The following is a 19,807-nucleotide window of genomic DNA, read 5'->3' on the forward strand; positions in this document are numbered from 1 at the left end:
CAGGTCGCCACGCTGCGATATCTCGAACTCGTCCCTCCGAACGAGTGGCGTGCACGAAATCCGCGGTGTGAAGAAGCGACATCCGGATTTCCATATACATTCGCGTGTAGAGGAGTGAGAGCACATCGTTTCCGGCTTCGTCTTCTTGTCCGAATCGGCCGCGATGAGCATCCAAACCGCATTCCGTGGCGTCGCGCTTCCGAGCCTCACTCCCGCCTCCTCGTCGCCCCATCGTCCCCCTCGTTTCATGATTCGTGCAGAAGGTTTGCTCTCTTTAACTCTCTCTCCTGACCTTCAGCGCCTTGATTGATTCAAGTATTGGCCTCTCTCTCTCTCTCTCTCTCTCTCTCTCTCTCTCTCTCTCTCTCTCTCTCTCCTTTTCCTTTTCTGAATTGAAGGGTTTGATTTAATTGGTAACCTTTAGGAGCTCAGAGGTTGACGTGCGGTTTTCTGGATCTTCCTTTGTGACGATTCAGCTCATTTTTAGGAATTCTCGTGCAAAAAACCCTAGAAATCACATTTTTTCAGGGAGGAACAAGTTGCTGTTTGATGAAATGCGCTTAACCATACCGTTGCAATCTACCGTTTTGGTATTGCGGGATTGTGGTACAAATTGGAACAAAAATCCTTGTATTATCACTAGCATTCATACATAGAGGAAATTAGATATTTAGAGTTCGCAAGAAGTACTAACTATTAAAAATAGATAGATCATGTATGAAAGTTCTTATCAGATAATATTAAGCCTTGTAAATGCTATATGTTGTCCGTACATGCTATGGAATAGTTTTAACATTTGAATTTTTGTAGTGGAGCCATCTGATAAATCTGTTGAGGTTATGAGGAAGTTCTCAGAGCAATATGCCCGTCGTTCAGGAACTTACTTTTGTGTTGACAAAGGAGTCACTGCTGTTGTTATCAAGGTAATTCTAAAGTATCAATCGCATATTTATTTGTAGTGCTTGAGTCATTTTTTATGTTATTGGTTCCTCTGTGGCTGTATAATTTATTAGGAACAATTTGCATCCCTACTCATTTATTAAACATCTAATCTTTAATGAGCGTGTTAAAATTAATGATACTGTGTCTTTTAAGTTTTTAACTATTTATTACTATGATATTCTACTACCAAGCATACTCCAAAGTTTTACAGCTTTTCCTACAAAGATATAAATTCTTTAGCATATGATCAGACACAGAGAAAGGTAAGAAGAATGCAGATTCATTCATGTACCATGATGAAAGTCTGCTTATACCCAGCCTTTCGCAGTTGAAAGTAGAAAATTTTAACTAGCTGAGTTTCTGGAGCAAAGTTGCCTTCTAGATGCTTTTGTCTGTGAACTAGATGCTTTTATTTTAAAATTCACTAAAGAAAATGATTGCTATCTGTGTGAAGCATGAACCTTCATGTTGAGGATCGGGTTTGTTGAAGCATCTAACTTGTAGATCCTTTTTCACCTGTTTCTTTCCACAGAACTAAAGAATCTTTTACTTCCATAATTGCTGCTTGACATAATCATACATAAACTGCTATTTGTAGTACTGTATCACATACTACTACCTTGTTGATATTGTTATTCTTGAACATCTAAAAGGTTGAATGAGGACTTGATCTTTCTTCTTTAGGTTAACCAGGCTTCTACTTTCGCCCTATATTAATTTGCTGTCCACCCAATCACCCAGCCAAACTGTTTTTTATAGTTACAACCAAGGTTCGCAATACCGTACCGTACCGATATTTCGACCTGGGCTCGGTACCGGTACGGTACGGTATACCGAGCGGTACACCCAGATGTACCGAATACTGTAGCACTGCTACAGTGCACTCGGATTGGTAGCAGGCGTTCCGCGTACCGACAACCTGTCGGACCGTACATACCGCCCGTACCAGGCAGTACAGTTCGGTACGGCAGACCCTGGTTACAACTATATGGCTGTATAAGAAAACATACTGCCATATCAGGATATTGTATTTATACAGCTATATAAATATAATGATGTTTTATAGCCATATGTATATCTGTAATAGATGGGGGCAAGTTAAGTTGCACCCTTAAACCAAGGGTAATGATTGAATGATTTATAGAAGAAAAAAGGAGTGGGGATAAAAATTTCTGTCATTTAGGCTTTTTCCTTAAAAATTGGTCATAGAAGGGCCCTTACATCAATAAGAATCAAAGCAGCTGCTTCTTCATAACTCCACAAGCTAAGCCAACTGATCTTTAAAGTATAGCCTTCAAAATTTTAAATTAGTAACAATGTAATTTAAAATTGATTTTTTTGCATTATTTTTAAGAAAAAATTATACTTTAGCTCTTTTTCTTAACCTACTCATGCGTAAAACATCAAAACTATCATTGTAATGAATTTCTAGATACTAGGAGTGCCAACATACATGTTTACCTATGACTTGATAATTGCCTCTTGATAAATTAAGTTTGTAGCTAATTGCATCAGTGCATGCCACATGATCTTGATAGCAGCACAATACTCGGATGCCTTCTCTTGCAATGGTCACAGCAGTTCTTTGTTGGCCGTACACATATGTGGAAATAAGTTAATGATGGAGTATACAAAATCTGCAACATTGTTTATTCTGATGGGACTAAGACTATTTAGTATACTACTAAATCTTCTTTTACTAATCTATGGTTTTGCCTATAGCTCTTGGTTAAGAAATTTCTGTAATTGCAAGTGTTGTTGGATGCACTGGTTGTAGGAATTATATATTGATCTTTCGTCTCTTGTTTCAATTTTTTTTATTCTATTATCTGGATTTCATTAAGACCTTGACTACTGCAAAGAATACAAGCATTTTGTTGAGCTAAGAAGAACTATCAACTTCCACAGGGGCTTGCTGATCATAGAGACTCAGTGGGGGCACCTTTATGTCCTTGTAGGTAAATTCTTAAAAATATATATTTTTAAAAAATTTAGATTATTGGCCTATCTTCTATGCACTGAGGTATGTTGTTTGGCACAACCTATGCATCAGGCATTATGATGACAAAGCTGCTGAAGTAGCACAAGGATTTTGGAACTGCCCATGTGTACCTATGCGAGAGAGGTGCTAATACTGATACAACATTCTCTAGAAACATATTGTCAAGCTGAGAATGAAGTTTATTATTTTTTGTTGATTAAATTTTAGAATCTCAACTTTGAACTTTTTAGAAGGTCTGGGAATCCATTTCACTGCATGATTTCAGATTTTTTGACTGCAAATGGGAGTTTAAGATATAATTTTGTTTTTTGATATCCAAAACAGATCTTAACTTGTTCACATGATCTAAATCCATCCCTGTTGTCACATTCTCTAACAACTTACCTAGCAACAGATGATGAACAGCTTGGAATTATCTAATTTATTATTTGATTTGAACAAAATGGTCTTTTTAACTAGTTAACTTAGATGTTAATTCACAATGACTTGGTCTTTTATTAATGTGGTATTTTATTTGATTTGAACAAAATGGTCCTTTTAACTAGTTCTTAGATATTAATTCACAATGACTTGGTCTTTTTATTAATGTGGTGTTTTATCTGCTTCATTTTCTTTTGGATAACTAATAAATAATGCTCCTTATGTGGTAGTCATACACTTGAGGGAAGTCTCTGTTGAAATATTATTTATTTTGGTAAATAATTTACTCCATGATATCTTTTAATATATCGTTGTGACTGCGCAGAAAGGAGTGTCATTGTATGCTTTTTCTCACACCTGACAATGATTTTGCTGGGACAGAGCAGGTATGTGATAAATCATTAGCTTTTGCTTTTGTGAATGTGTTTCTCGTTGTTGCATCTGGATAGTCTGATTTAAATTACTCTCTCTTGGAGATACAGGTTGAAGTTCCGTTGGACCACATAATTACCTTCTACTTAGGATAAAGTTAAAGATTATAATATCCTGTAGTGTAGCTTTTTCTTTTGCTTCGAAACCTTGTGTTCATTTTGCCCTACTATTGAAAATATTAGAAGATGTTATCTTGTGTTGTAGCACCCGAAGATACAATAACCGGAAATCAATATAATCTAAGTGATTTCGCGCCTTTTAATCTTTCACAAACAGAAAAAGTGATTGCTAATAACAGCATTCATTAATTTCTGTGCTTACTTAAGTGCTCAATGTTGACAATCTGAAATTAGTGGGAAAATATGATGACAATAGGTGTACTAAACATTTCAATCTTTCGTTTGAATTCTGTTAATGATTTGAAGTCTTTTTACTGGTAAGTTGAGGTGGTTTTTCCATCTCCACAATCATTTATGCAAACTGATTCCTCAAGTTCTTAGAGCTGTTTTTGGACTTGGTTAAAATAGATTATGAGTATTCTCTAAGTCTCCTTTTAGACATTCATAGTTGAAGTAGTTGATTTTTTTATATTGCTAACAGTAATTAGTTGAAAGGTGCAGTAATTTTTTATATATATACTTGTGTTGTAACATGTGGCCTATTATCTGCATTCTCTGTGCATGCTAACTAACATCTAATAGGAAACCTCAGCTTAATGTTGAATGGCAAGAAATTAATTTTTATTATCAAACCCGATGAATTGTTCTATTACACATGTTTGTTATATAGGAAGCGTCCGTTAATATTTTCTTCTTTCCACTTTGCTCGTCAACTGTTGTTTATTTTCTTTCAGGCTATCACCTTCGAAGAGATCAAGGAAACAACATCCAAGATTTAGCCACCTTTTGCTATTCTGAGTATCCTTATGTATCCACTATATTTGATCATTTAGCAACGAAGAAAACTGGCATTCTTGTTTCCTGCTTTCAATATCTACTGTAAGGTAGAAAAATTCTCAAGCTTGTAACCTTCTGCAAACATGGTGGATGTTGTGTTTATAGTTCTAAGGAATCTATGAGCATCTTGCCCTAGATCATCAGCCATCTTCTTCCCCAGCTTGAACACTGAAGACGTGGACATGAATCACGGAAAATTTGAAGAAAAACTTCTCTGTTCATAAATGTAACCATTTGCCATCAAGAATATTCATCATATGTACTTTAAATGGCTGTTGATGACATGGGTTTCTTTCTGATCTCATCACAGCTGCTAGTTGTCGAGAGTCATGTATGCACAAATTTGACATGGTATTATTCACTTTATTCCTATATGGCGTGAGGAGAGTGTATTCTCGCTTAAACACAACCTCTCTATTTTTTTTGGGTAATTTGAAAATAAAAAATGGTTTTCTATAACGTTGAGGCAAATGCAAAGCGAGGAAAGGGTCACTTGACAATTGTATCATCATTGATGACATCCACAATAATCACTTACGGTTCTTATCGATATCATCATATCGTCTGTCACTAACCATCACCTACTGTTCTTAACGATGTCATCATTGATGTCGTCCGTCACTAACCAGGGTGAACTTTAAAACTCACATCGTTGCTCTTATCGTCTACAATACTCATTCGTGATTTATATATTTTACTTTTATAATTACAGAGATATTAATATATTTTTAAAAAAAATTAAATTACTAAAAGTATTTAGCTACGATGGGTAGACAAGTTTTCTACATGGAAACAAGTGCAACAATTAGTCCTCATCAGTTTGTACAGTGCTAATGACTACAATATGATTCTTAGATTAAAGAACGGTACCCACAACAAACTATTTCTGCCGCTTCCCCGTCTCACTTTATCTCTCCCTCCTTTTCCTTTCTCGATGTACCTCTATTCCTCCCTCCCTCCCTCACTTTCTTAGTTCTCCTGTTGTTTCTCTTTTAACGGAAGCCGATCCCCGAGCGATTTCCAGGCGAATCCCTTCTCGCCTCCTCTTTTCCCTCGCTCCCTCTCTCGCTTTCCCTCTGCCGACCGATTTCTAGGGTTTCTCGCGACCAGGAACTAATCAAGGTGCAGCTGATCTTCCCCTTTTCCTATACATTTAGGTGCCGATCGACCCGGCTTGTGAGAGGAGGAGGAGGAGTGGGAGATGTCTGCTCGGCCTCACGTCACCATCACTCTGGGCCGGAGTGGGCAGGTAAGCCTCGCAGACGAAATCTCTCTGTAAAGCCTGACCTTGGAGTTGGATTGACGTTGGGTGGCTTCATGTGTTGTTGATTCTGGCCGTAATTATCTTCAAATGCTTCTGCCGAGTCGTCCGTCAACCTTGTTAGGTTTTGAGTTGATTTTGTTAGTTAGGAAGGGTTCGATATTCTGTTTTGGGTTTCTTGTATCAAAATCTACGTAGATGGATTTTAGTTGGTTTGAGCTTGGTGCAGAATCTACCGACATCTTGCAAGAATGATAGAGTGAAACTGAGATTATGGCTATTTGGATTTCTCATGGATTGACATTTCTATGATAACTAAGACACGTTGTTGTTGGCCCATATCTCGCTCTGATGAATTGTAATTTCATGCACTACCCCCCATTTCTTCAGATAGTATAAGGATCTTGTTTCTTCTTCTTCAGTGAAAGGTGTAATTTGGAACGGCAATCTGCAAACATGTGATCTCCATTTCCGCTCCACTTTGTCATACTTGATTTGTCTATCTGCTGAATACAAGATCTATAGCACATGGTCTATTTATAAGTCTGTTGATTTCCCTTGACGTTGTGCCCAATGAATGGAGTGTAATCTAATGAATAGTTGAAAGTAAATTTCTTCTTTGTGAGAAGAAAATGTTGACTATCCCGACTGAGTTGAAGATTTATTGAAACAAAAAGGTGTTGGGAAGGAGAAGTTGGATTCAAATATGTTCTTGCTGAAGACAATTACACAATTGCTAGCGTTTCAGCTTGTGGCTTTATTGGACCATGGGCCTGTTGATTTTCTTATGGAACCAATTTTTTTTTTCAAAAAATAATTGATACTGCTGAAATTAATTGTTATCCTTGATTGCACTAGCGACTAGCGTTGCATATCTCGAAGTGTAACTTTTCCATGTTTCCAAGGGACCTTTTCCTCTCAGGTTTCTTCGTTTGGAGAAATTGTGTGTCTACTTATGAGAGTTGACAGTTTGCAACAAAAATGGAAAACCTAATAAAAAGGTCTCCCTCAAACTATTACAACTGAAAATTTTGGCAAATATTAACTGAAAATTTTGAAACTATTACATTAGGCTTAAAGCCTTGTTGGCCCTACCCTAAGTTAAAACATGCTCATGAGTTGAATTCAGGAGTCACCGAATAGTTTACTCCCACTTATTGGACTGGATAATTTTGATTAGTATATATAAGTTTTTGAATCTGCTGTGAACGCTCCTCTTATGCGTGGTTAAAAGGAAAACTTTCCTGAAATAAGTACATCTTTTGAGATCTTAGAATCGACCATCTTGACCTTTTCCTTTTTTGATGATTGCAGTTTGTCAAGAGAGCGAGACCTGGAGCCGATTTTGGTCAATCTGACCATGACATTTCATCAGGAAGACACCAGCCAACAAGAGAAAGGTCAGGAAGCGACATGACTGATTCCAGTTTGTATGGGAGTCAACACAAGAACAAACGGTATTCTTTTTTCCCTTCTGACAGAAATAAACTTTATGTGAAAAAACAATTGTTTTGGCAGGGATTCAACTGCCAGTCTGGTACCAGTGTTCAAAACTTGTTGAACCAGTATAATACTAGTATACCAATCGACCTATACTATCTGTGTTGATTGAATAAAATAGTACAATACTTAACCTGCTGTTGTCTTCTTTTGTTGTGACAATGATTTTTTAACCTTTTCTTAGAAAGTTTGCTCTTCTTATAATCTAATTTATGAATAGGACAAGCTGAAGATGGCAGAGTTTGGTTAATTGCGTGGTCTTCTTGGGGTAGTTGTTTATCTTACTTTATATGCAGCACTGAAAAGATTGCTCTTTTTAATCCTGATTTTACTATTATTCTAGTTTATTACAATCTTTTTCCTTTTTAAGATATATATGTTTAGCTACTCCACAATTTATTTCAATCTGTATTTTCTTTGACTATGATTTCTATTCTGTGCAGCATTAGAACAGAAAACAGCAATTCCAGCTCAGGTGAGTATAAACATACAAACAAATCAGAATAAACATCCATCCTTAAGATCTTCAAGACTAATTGTTTTTATTTCATACATTTTTTTGTTGATGTTGGTGTCTTAAACAAACAAAGATCGTCAGATTGGACGAAATGATCTTCGATTTAAACTTATAAATAAAAGTTTATTTCGAAAAACTGGTACTGGAGGAGGAGGACAAAATGATGTTGATCTTCGGGAAAAACTCTCAAGGATCAGGGAGATTTCTTTCAAATCCAATCCAAGAAGGAATTTAAGAGAATTCAGAACTTCTGGCACTGTAAGGCGACTGCCTCCTACAAGAAGTGTAGATGATTTACTTCAGTTGGATTCAAAGAGAAAATCTTACTCTTCACGGACTGTCGATGAGAGAAGACATAGATCACCGGATAAACTTTTTAGCAATGCTAGGGCTTTTTACTCCCCAAGAAGTCATGAGGATGCTTCCAGACATTCAAGTTTTATTAAAAATGGTCGAGTTAATTCTTCAAGAACTATTTCTTCCGTGGGCAAGACTGGACTTCTAATTGATGCAGGAAAGTCTGGTATTCGAGATTCTTCATCTGGGAGCATTATGCACAGAAGCACACATAAGGTATATCATTGATTTCTGCAAATGGGTTGCTTGCTGTTACACTAAATTTTCTTAGGATTATAAACTGTGTACATGAATGAATCTACTCAACTTTATTGCACCAACAGATGAGCGATGAGTGGCAAATAATAAATTTATTTGGTTAGTTGTTACATGGGCATTGAATAGGTATGCCTCTACTCTTTCTGTGTAGGTGCTAGTTATATGGTAGCTTTTAATTTTCATTGAAAATAGGTGTGGAATTGAAAAAAATTCTAGATTTTTGGTTATTACCACATTGGGCATCAAGGAGGAGCCTGTGCATATCAGGATATCGTTGGACACATTCAACTTGGAATATACCTTTTTATGAAGTGGTGACCCCTGTTCCTTACCACCATGCAGACATACAAAGGAAAATGAAATTATTTGAGATTGAGTGAAAGAGGGACCTATAATTTGGAATTTAAAGATGAGACATGTATAAACTTGAGTTTATTTCAAGGTTTTCAATTTTGGGTTGGACTGGACCAGCAGGTACGTGTTCAGTTCTACAAACACAATATATATCAGAATGTACCTCTGTGTAGAGAAGGGGGAGGGGAGGAAGGGAAGACAAAGAAGTGGAGGGAAGGATAGGGGACACTGCAATGGAGGAGGAGATGGGGTGTCAGTGGCAGAGGAGGATGATGAGGAGAACGAGCGTACCAATCAATAGGGCCTAGTGGTGGCAGATGTGGGTGACGGTTGGATGCGGATGCAAGAGAAGAGAGAGAGAGAGAGAGAGAGAGAGAGAGAGAGAGAGAGAGAGAGATGGGGGATTAGGTGTTTAGTGTTAAGGTTTTTAATTTTTTGAAATAAAAATAAAAAATAAAAAACCTGGGCTAGGCTTACCATCTGGTCCAAGCCTGTCCAAGCCCATCATCGGGCTTTTGAACTGGGTGGTAAGCCAGGTTCACATGACTTAATGGGTGGTAAACCCTGAATCGCATATGGACCACCAGAGCTTCGGCAGTCCATGTGTTGATTTACATCTAGACCAGTAGATACTGATCGGTACATACCGAACAGGGCAAAATTGGATTCCTTGATTTATACTTGTTACATCAGATCACTTCTTTGTTATTTGCGAAATGCAACCAAGTAGCTTGTTCAATGTTTCAACCTTTTGTTTTAACTTCTTACAAGTATGTGATACATGTGGAGTCAAAATTATTTTGACATTGTCCTGGATGCCAGTTTGGGTAATGATACTTGTTCTCAATAAATTTTCTGGACTGTCTGGATAACCCAATTGTGAGTCCAATATATGTCCATAATCCACATATTCTCTCTTTCTTTATGATGCTCCTACAACATAATCAATAGTGTAGGCAGAACATGACTGACACTTGTAGCTCTACTTCTGGCAAACATAAAATTTGGTTGATGATATACATTCTAGAATCAGATGCATATACCGAGATAACATTTTGGAATGCAATCAACAAGTGTTTGTCATGAGGCAGACACTAAACAGACACTGTTCTTCATTGGTCTAAACAAATTGTGAATTGCCAAAATTTTGATTCTTCACTTCTAGGCTAGCTTTTTTTTTTTATGTCACCATGTAAGTTTCCATTTTCATTGTATAAGATGTTAAGACATGGGAATAAACATTTGGATATGAGCAAAAAGTGACATCTGATTGCTGTGCATGGGTCTAACATCTAGTTGACAATGAGTTTTAGTTACTGAATGCATAATTTGGGAAAAAGCTTTGTATGTTTAGAATGCTTATATTTAGATTTTAAGTGAGGCACTGTACATGTCTACTATAATTGGTAATTTGATTATTTGCAGCCTGAAGAACCATTTACAGTTTCTAGCTTTCTGAATGCATTGGGTCTAGGAAAGTATGCCATTTTGTTTCAAGCAGAAGAGGTTTGTTTTTGTGAATTCTTTTGTATGTCTATTTTGTCATTTTGACTCTTTAAACATGCTCAGAGTCTTTTATTAACATAAAATATAATTTGCAACCATTTTTCAAGGCATTTCCACTGGTTGAGAAATTTGACTTGTCCGACTGTCCTGCTGACCTCAAACTCATTTTGTGGTCAAATTTGACTATTTGTTGAGCTCAGATGGTATTTTTGTTGGGATTTGTTGCAAAGATTGTTGAAGGATTGACGTGGTATGGACCAAAGCTTGTTCTGGCTTATTGTTGCCTTGGTATTTGGTTCATGCATCCATTTTTTATTATTAGTAGCTACTTGCCTATTACGATTCAAGAGACACCAACCTGCGCTTGGTGAAAGATGGACAAAGCATTGTGTTGATTGGTTATAAACTTATATCCTCTACTTTTGCTACCAGATTAGTTTAAAACATTGTCAAGGTTACATGTTCTCTGGAGAAGACCCAGTAGGGCAGAACTCTTTTATAAGTTCCAAATTTTGGGTATCTATGTCCATTTAAAGTGGTATTTTACAAAAGCTGTCAAATTCTCTGGAGTTTCAGCTTTTTGTGTGGCCAGAAATCAACAACTTTTAAATGAGACCATTGATCATATTCTCCATTCTGCCTCTATGCTGCATGTACTTGGAGGTCAGTTTCCTTTAAGAAAGATCGCCACCCTGAAAGATATCTTCTATTTGGGTTAAGTGGAGAAGAAGAACCAAACTATAGATGCATTGTATTTGGGTTTGGTTTGTTTAGCCATATATTAGACTGTTGGAAGTATTGAAGCATACAATCTTTTTGGACATCTGTTATAATGCCCAGGGGAACCTATCCTGCAGGGAAGTATGTATAAGAGAAAAAATGATCTTTTTATATACTTTATTTGTTTCTTAATCTCATTTTAGTCACCTCACTGTTTAATTCCTTTGTTTCAACCCTTAATGAGACAAAGTTGCAGACATTTGCCTAATTTTTTCTTTGAATAAAAATGTGTTACATTTTGATTAATGTTAAACACTGTTCAATGAGGACATTAATAAATTGATTGTCCTTGGATTATATATATATATATATATATATATATATATATATAATCCAAGGACAATCAATTTATTAATGTCCTCATTGAACAGTGTTTGCCACGTCTTCAACTTGTATATGGCAGTATCTCATTTTGACTTGCAAAAGATTTTATGTTTCTTAATTCTTCCAATGGAAAATGTTATGGATCTTTTGTCCACCTATCTTTATTTTAGAACCTTTTTCCAAAATCTTTTGATGTTACTTAAAAAAACCCTGTCACCATTGGTTTAAAATTCGATTATTATGTTGATTTATTACTTGCACTGCTTATTCTTAACAATCTGTGGAGTATCTCAAGCAGTCCTGATGTCTCTGAGGGTCTAGAGGTGGATCTCTGAATTAAGGTTCTAGAACATGATATTATTGTTTAAGAATGATTCCTTTAAGTTCTAGTCAATCAACAAGGTCTAGTGAATCAACAGACATTTTTCACCCTTCTTGTTAATATCAAGCTGTACTTAATTACTTTTCCTGTTTCCGATCAAAATCTATAATTATGAGTATCATTTTTGCATGTTGTGAAAGTTCTGTTGTAAAAGTTTTTGCTTGACATTTTCTTGTGTACATATATGTATTTGTAGTGATGACCATCTATACATAGCAGGAGAAACCTCTGGTTTAGATGTCTCCCACGGTTAAATGCTGGTGTTAAATAATAGCTCAACACAAACATTTTGGAAAGTGGATCATACTTCTTATCTAGTTCATTCGGCTTCTAACTCCAATTTGGTAAAATAATTCTGTAGTTATAACTTATGTCAAATAAGTTACCGTACCATATCAAGGTATATTATGTATATCCAGAGGCATCTGGTCTATTATGTATGTAGATCAAGGTATGCAATACCGTACCGTATCGATGTTTCGAGATTGGCTCGGTACGGTACGGTACGGTATCGGTGTACCGAGCGGTATACCAGGGCGTATCGAGTGGTACACTCTGGTATACAGAACAATTTTATATATTTTTTCATTAATGTAACGGTATCGGTATGTAGCGGTATCGGGCGGTCCGCGTACCGGTATGCCGTCGGACCGGTACATACCGCCCATACCGGACAGTATCATTCGGTACTGCATACCATGATATAGATAAAATTTAGGGTCTTCTAGTTGTATGTTGAGATCAGTTGCAATAGTACACCTGTTTCCTGCAAAAAGTCCCATGTTTTCTGTTTAATTTTCACACATTAATTTCATAAATTATTGCAGGTAGGTACTGTTTGATGGTATAAATGCTGAGATGGTCTGTCAAGCTATCTCTGTCTTTTGGTTAGGTCAGTAGGAAAACGTATTGGTCTGCTTCCCCATGTCAGGTCAAGATGAAGTAATTTAATTGGTTTCAGATCACTTATAAGAACTTGATTTAATATGGACCATTTAATGACTAGGTAACCTTTTGTGACACCATGAATGGTACCAGCCATTATATGATTGTACATTTTTGTTAAAGAAATGATATATTATGTAAAATACCCGAGTTTGCAATGACTGATAATGCTGCTCCACAAATCAATCATTCTGAAAAGTGGTATTTATACATGTCACACAACATAAGAACCCTCAAACCTTCTCTTTGGAAAAATTATCTTGCATTTACTCCATGGAAAGTCATCCCATTGTGCTGATCAACTACGTTTCCTGATATTTTCATCACAAAGATATCCTTCAATGCCGTTCTGTCACGACCTTAGCTGGTTTTGCCTAAGGCGTGCGGCACCCTCGCGCGTCCGTCCGCAAAGGTCAGCCTCCCCGAAGCCTCCCATCGTCCCTTAGGACCAACAAAAGAGAGAACGGGTTAAAGAGAACGCCTCAATCGGGATCCACAAGCAAACATGTCCGAAAAACACTTCATAGACAATGCAAATTACAAACAGACTTTACAAGCTCTGAATAGTTGCACAACAAAGGGTAAAATGGTCCATTACAGACCGAAAAGCTCTCGCACGTGTCCACATGACACAACCTTTATTTACAAGCCTAAAGAGGCCACCAACCCAACTAAAATAGGACTTATAAGCCTTCGGCCGCCCCTCTACCTGCTGTACAAGGCATGAACATGCCAAAAGACAACGGACAGACATAAGCATTACATCCAACATCTTGTTTAGAAGTTTGTCCGTTACATTCTCCCCCACTTATCCCTTCGACGTCCTCGTCGAAGCCTTTGTGAACACTGCAACTCTTCGCCTTTGCTGAGTCTTCAATCTTCCACTCCAGCTGCAATGCGCCTCCTGGCTCCCAGCTACTCTATGCTGCTGTTTTTGAGTAGTCGACCCTTTAATCCGCCATGCTGCTACAACTCACCAATGACTCTGACTCTGTTGGGGGGGTTGGTTGAGTTGTGTTGATCCTTGTTGATTCCTGCGGATCCGCCAGATGAAGGAAAAGACCATCCTTACTGCGCCAGTCTCTTAAAAATTCCACATGCTGCTTGAACTGGGTGGATGCTTGTTGGAGCTTTAACGAGCATCGTCTCGCAAACTTCTAAAGTTTTGGGTCCTTCCTCCACAAAATCTGCTCATTGACTCTTCTTTCAGCTAGTTGTCACATCCAAGTAGGTTCGCATCACTTCCGCTTTCGATTGGCATTTCGTTGGGAAATGAAGCGGACAATCTACTCTCAGTAGCACTGATCACCGTTGGTGAGGATTTGACAACTATTGTCTTCCATTATCTTCGAAGGGTCTTTGAACTTGTGCAGAGCTCCTCTGCTGGATAGATAAGAGAACTGGGGTACTCGATTTCGCCCATTCTCTTAAGAGTTGAGAAGGCAAAGGTTACTTTGACTTCGCCCGCCTCCTCGAGGTTGTACTTCATGCATCGAGCTGGTTACTAGTCTTCGTCTGCTCTTTGCTCACACTTCTGAAGCACTTGAAGTGTTTGCACTCCTTGCGTTGAGTTGGCTACTGTGATTCACCTTCTCAATGCCATCGAACTTCTGGAATGCGGGAAGTTTTCACCCCAACTTGGAGTAATTCTCTGATAGATGAGGTCGCCTTTGGGATTGTACCGTCTTCTCCATCAACCCTGCCGCCTACTCCACTGAGTAGCAAAGGTACAGCACCGCGTACTGCCTGCTTCGTTCCTTGGTCGTGCACTCTTGCATGACCCGAAGTCCTTCACTTACGGCTATCTTGATGAGAAACTTGTTGACACCGGTCTTACGAAGTTTCTTGGCCTCTGCCCTTCAGCCTTGTCTCGGTACTTGGAGATTGCCTCTGCATGCTCCACCTCCTCGGCCCCTTTCACGACCAAGCGCTCTCCCTCCATGAGAGCAAGGGATCAATGACTTGCACGGAAGTCCCGCCTCTGCGGTACCATGGCGCTGGCATGCCCATTGCCCTACTATCCGTCGCCTCGCCTCTGTATCCCTTTTCTGCATGATCAGTAGAAATGTCTCTGTGGCACTCCTCTGAGTCCACCTCCATTCTGACTGATGCTTGATTTTGGGTAGCTAAGTCCCTCTGGACTCGTCGTCGCTTCCTCGCCCCTTTCGACCCCCTGCTTCAACACCACTGTGTTCTCCAAGCAGTCCGTTTGGTCGATGGAAAGACAGACTGCAACTCCCAAGCATGGCCTCTGCCATCACGTTGTAGAGTTAGCACCGATTCTGTTCTCCTTAGCTTCCTTGGTAGCAACGTTCGCTTACTCGACCTTGTCCTCTGACTTGTCGGGCTCCCTTAAGCGAATATGAGCTCTGGAGCAGTCCAACTCTCCAACTGCTTCGATCATACTTCTGTATGATCAAGTCCCTCCCATGGAACTCACTGGTACTTGCATTCGAACTTTTCCCTTGGTGGAACACAGCCCCCATATGCTGATGACCAAGGTTTTCATCCGATGCAAAATTCGGTGCACGCCGGGAAGACCCGCCTTTGCGGTACCATGGCCTTCACTCCTTGAATCCATAGCCCTTCTTGCCGTCGTGTTGTTCACCAAAGCGGAGCTCCCAGTAGCTCCCGATCATACCTCCATATGATCTCATCCCTCACGGGACAATGCCGTGTGTGTCGCATTGCCACGAACTGTTCCACCACGATCCGCTGCACCATGTCATCTCCTGGTGACATCTCCATTGCATTCTGATCCTTGTGGAATAAACTCGAATTGTGAACCCTCCATGTGTGGCCTCTGCCAATACATCGCAGGGTCCCTTCCACCTTCGATTTTGTTCGCTCCTCTGGCAATCGACCTTCATCCACCCACTCCTGGGTCACACCTAGATGAAGCACCACTCTAGGACAGTCCGTCGCCTAGTAGCTCCCGAAGTCCTCCGACTTCACTATAACTTGTGCACAATTGTCTGGATCCTGGGCCTCTGCCCCTACCAGCACAATCTCCGCTGCGCACTGCTTCCTTCATGGCAACTTGAATGGCAACACTGTGGCATATTCTTCAAGAGTACCCGCCTCTGCGTCCTCTTACCCCGTGCTAAGGCCTTCTGAACCCAACTTCGCCTCCGCAAATTGAGTCGCCTTAGTTCCTCTATCAAATGCTCCTCCGAGATAAGGTGCATGTGCCCAAAAGCTCCCTTCGTCTTTGGCACCATGCAAGATGAGTCCGCTCCGTCAGAATGAAGGACCCATGGAACAACATGATCCTACCCTTGCCTCTGCAAGAGTTCATGTCTTTGACCTCTGTCTAAGGAAAGCACTGTGCTTCTGCTCCATGTTCCAACTTCACTGCTGGCTCCCTTCATGCGGCTTGGGTACTTCGCCAAGTTACACCCAAGTTGATCCGCTCCTCGTTTTTGCATTGAGTCGATGGTGGCCCTCGCGCCCACCATTCCACGGGTCAGCCCTCTCTTGAGTCCGATCTCCATATCGACTCTAAGTGTGCCTTCATTTAAGTTGCTTCAGGTCGCTCCCCCACTTGATCTCGCAATGCATCCACCAATGCATTCTCTCGAGCGAGATCAAGCGACAACTCCTCGCCGCTTGCTCGGTCCATCGAGCTTCGTGAAGTTGTTGTTTGTGAGGTACTCCTCCTCAACATGTGAAGTCCGTCTCACATGATTCTCCCTCTGGAGTGCCGAGACTTATCCCTCCTGGATAACTGTCCCGTTGGAGCAACATCTCTCTTCGTTTCGGAGACCACCATCCGCTTGGACTACTCCGATCTGCTGAACAAACTGTGCATTGTTCTGCCTCCTGCAGACGCACTTGCTAGATTGCGCCTCCACGTCAATACAACCACCGCTGCACCCCTCAAGGTCTAGCAACATGCTGAACTCGTTGCACACTTCAGCCTCCTCCGAACGTATCCTTCGCATGCCGAAGAGAAAGTTTCAATGCTCCATGGCGCCGAGTCTCGGTCGCCTTGGGATGGCCACGAACATTCCATCGTCCGCATACAAGCCCATGCATGAGTACCAAATTCTTCGAGTTAGCAATTCCCCTCACCTCTGTGAGTTTTGCATAACTCTTTTGGTCGTTGAGCAACTAATTCCACCTTGGATGGTCTCATTCTTGCCAAGCGCCTCGCTTGCCTAGAGCACCATCAAGTATAGTTGTCAACGTTGAGCCGTAGCTCAAACTCAGCCATCCCAACCTTTGTGCGCTCCGAATTCTTCCAAGCTTACCTGTTCTCGTGGTGCCTCTTGCGCGAAGGGTTGGCCATTCCACTGAATGCCAATGTTAGATGTCCGCTCCTATGAGCGACTCTTTTCCCTACATCTCCATGCCCGTTTTTCCCTCAAACGGTCGCGCGTTGCTGACTGCCCTCAACGCAGCCCCGCTAGGTCCCCCACGTTTGCATGTCAAGTGTTTCTATGAGTGCTTGTCCCGCTCTGATACCATAATGTCACGACCTTAGCTGGTTTTGCCTAAGGCGTGCGGCACCCTCGCGCGTCCGTCCGCAAAGGTCAGCCTCCCCGAAGCCTCCCATCGTCCCTTAGGACCAACAAAAGAGAGAACGGGTTAAAGAGAACGCCTCAATCGGGATCCACAAGCAAACATGTCCGAAAAACACTTCATAGACAATGCAAATTACAAACAGACTTTACAAACTCTGAATAGTTGCACAACAAAGGGTAAAATGGTCCATTACAGACCGAAAAGCTCTCGCACGTGTCCACATGACACAACCTTTATTTACAAGCCTAAAGAGGCCACCAACCCAACTAAAATGGGACTTATAAGCCTTCGGCCGCCCCTCTACCTGCTGTACAAGGCATGAACATGCCAAAAGACAACGGACAGACATAAGCATTACATCCAACATCTTGTTTAGAAGTTTGTCCGTTACAGTTCGTATATAGCCTAAACTTCCAAGTTTCGCAATATTGTTGACTCAGTATGTGATTATTCAATTGCAGATAGACATGACTTCACTGAGGGAGATGGGAGACCATGACCTCAAGGAACTGGGTATTCCCATGGTAATTATACTTTTCTTGGTACTGCATACTTTTAGAGATTTGTTTTCAGAAAGTGACTGCGTTTTTGTTTCACTTGCACTGTCATCTTGAACATTTGAAAAATTAGCAAGGCCATTCTTGAACATGCCAAAGAACATGACATCTTGTGCAGTATGCATTAAGTAGATTTTCTGATGATAATTATGCCAGTAAAATGTTTCCCTGTTACTGTATGATATCTCCGGATTTTAGATTCTGATGATAGCTGGTTCCACTTGCAGGGACCTAGGAAGAAGATTCTTCTGGCAGTATTATCTCATACAAAATACCACTATTTGTGAGATTGTCCACTTGATTTGAAATTCTCAATTACATCATGCTGTGGGTGTGTTGTACATTATCAAAACAATGATCATTTTCATGTACTAGCTCCTAGCATTCTGAGGTTCATAAAGAATGATGACTTGATGAAAACCAAAAACTACGATAAAGGAATGTCTATTGTCTCGAGTCACTCTTGTACAGACCAAGTTATTGGAAGTCTAATGTTGTTCTGAAATGAAAAGAAAACACTTACAGATGACGAGTTTGATGCAGAAAACACCATTCCTGGTTGGTGACAGAAACCAAGAGGCATGGTGGGAAGGAAAATGCATTAGAAGCAGATGTTTTGGTTGCAAATCTTGTATGTGCTCTTCATGGAGAGTGGCACCACCTCTTTGCAGTTTGCAGAAGTTGACCGGGACTTTTCATGTCCCTCCAGTTTGGCCTTCTCCTCCTCACCTGCTTCGAATATTTTTCCTTGTGGTGAGAAGGTAACTGGTCATTGTGATCTTGTTTAGCCAATTAAGATCTGTTGTTGAGATCAGATTTCTAGTGTTTTACTCGGAAATAATTACCGTTCTCTCTCATTGTCTTGCAGTGCGTTTATCTATGGAGAAGGCGTGGGCTACATTCCAGTGGAGAACTCAAATCTTCTCTCTTGCTTGATAGAACAAGATCTATCTTGATTCAGAGTAACAAGTGGATGGAGCAAGTTATTCATCTCTACATTGCCAACGCTCTCCAGTATCGGGTAATGCCTCTCTCTCTCTCTCTCTCTCTCTCTCTCTATATATATATATATATATATATATATATATATATATATATATATATATAGTTTTATTGTTTTGCTTCGTCTTTTTGGTGTTATGTGTGTGTTTTTTTTTTTTTTTTTTTTGGAGGAGCGGAGGGGAGGGCCGGGGAGTTGTTGTGTTGGGCCCATGCGGGCCCCACATTATATTTCCGGTCTAGAGATAAACAACGATCCCACGGCACGTAGACCAGCTGGGGTCAACCCCTTTTGTACGGGGAGTTGGACTCTGTCCTTCACCAGCCGCGTCCAGCCCACTGATCCTTTGTTTTCTAGATATAAAAATTATCCTATGGTTATATTTATATATATTATTATTGGGAGCCACTTCCCATGTGGTAGCGAGATAATCTTAATCCATCCAATCAGAGCGACCTCCTCACTCACTGGGAAAAAGAGGGCTAAATTAGATTATTATGTTGCTTAAATCTTTGTTTTGATCATTGTGAAATTATAATGTGGCAAGATCCACCGTTCTATCCCCTCTATCATGGCGGTCTCCTTATCACTGCCTGTCCATGGAATCCCCTACATGACTTAGTTTGAGCATTGAATGCTAGCATCTCTAGTAGCAGTGTTGAGCCCACAAGAAACATTGATATGACTTATGATGTTGAGCATTGAATGACAACAAATCTTGTTGTCAAAAAGGAAGGGAAATATCACCTTCTATTTGAGGCCCCTCTTGGATGAATGGCTAGGATCA

At 40.1% G+C, this 19,807-nt stretch overlaps 2 protein-coding genes across 5 annotated transcripts; both read left to right on the forward strand.

Annotated features, from left to right (window-relative positions):
- LOC103999260 (ferredoxin-thioredoxin reductase catalytic chain, chloroplastic) lies at positions 1-4,887 on the forward strand. Its single transcript, XM_009420961.3, has 6 exons — positions 1-263; positions 811-923; positions 2,851-2,900; positions 2,996-3,067; positions 3,690-3,750; positions 4,650-4,887. Exons 1-6 carry the CDS (start codon positions 164-166, stop codon positions 4,692-4,694), a joined length of 441 nt encoding a protein of 146 aa, XP_009419236.2. The 5' UTR covers positions 1-163; the 3' UTR covers positions 4,695-4,887.
- A 744-nt stretch (positions 4,888-5,631) lies between these two features.
- Positions 5,632-18,546, forward strand: LOC135623760 (uncharacterized). Of its 4 annotated transcripts, XR_010491478.1 has the most exons (8): positions 5,632-6,001; positions 7,328-7,470; positions 7,957-7,988; positions 8,104-8,603; positions 10,425-10,505; positions 10,613-10,755; positions 17,925-17,987; positions 18,248-18,546. XR_010491478.1 is itself a non-coding variant. In XM_065127069.1 (7 exons), exons 1-7 carry the CDS (start codon positions 5,954-5,956, stop codon positions 18,305-18,307), a joined length of 927 nt encoding a protein of 308 aa, XP_064983141.1. In that variant the 5' UTR covers positions 5,633-5,953; the 3' UTR covers positions 18,308-18,546. The 4 variants fall into 4 exon arrangements, 3 of the variants coding, with proteins under 3 accessions (XP_064983142.1, XP_064983143.1, XP_064983141.1); XM_065127069.1 differs by lacking the exon at positions 10,613-10,755 and having other exon boundaries at positions 5,633-6,001; XM_065127070.1 differs by lacking the exons at positions 10,613-10,755; positions 17,925-17,987.
- The last annotated feature ends 1,261 nt before the right edge of the window (positions 18,547-19,807 follow it).

Source organism: Musa acuminata, chromosome BXJ2-9 (genome assembly GCF_036884655.1).
Source record: "Musa acuminata AAA Group cultivar baxijiao chromosome BXJ2-9, Cavendish_Baxijiao_AAA, whole genome shotgun sequence".
NCBI classification, from domain to species: Eukaryota; Viridiplantae; Streptophyta; class Magnoliopsida; order Zingiberales; family Musaceae; genus Musa; species Musa acuminata.

What these genes read in the sequence shown, in the direction of transcription:
- LOC103999260 (XM_009420961.3), top strand. Translation starts at nt 164, where the DNA reads ATGAGCATCCAAACCGCATTCCGTGGCGTCGCGCTTCCGAGCCTCACT. An exon ending in GCACCTTTATGTCCTTGTAG is followed by an intron (nt 2,901 to 2,995) that starts GTAAATTCTTAA and finishes CCTATGCATCAG; the next exon opens with GCATTATGATGACAAAGCTG. An exon ending in ATTTTGCTGGGACAGAGCAG is followed by an intron (nt 3,751 to 4,649) that starts GTATGTGATAAA and finishes ATTTTCTTTCAG; the next exon opens with GCTATCACCTTCGAAGAGAT.
- LOC135623760 (XM_065127069.1), top strand. Translation starts at nt 5,954, where the DNA reads ATGTCTGCTCGGCCTCACGTCACCATCACTCTGGGCCGGAGTGGGCAG. An exon ending in TTTTGTTTCAAGCAGAAGAG is followed by an intron (nt 10,506 to 17,924) that starts GTTTGTTTTTGT and finishes ATTCAATTGCAG; the next exon opens with ATAGACATGACTTCACTGAG. An exon ending in AGGAACTGGGTATTCCCATG is followed by an intron (nt 17,988 to 18,247) that starts GTAATTATACTT and finishes TTCCACTTGCAG; the next exon opens with GGACCTAGGAAGAAGATTCT.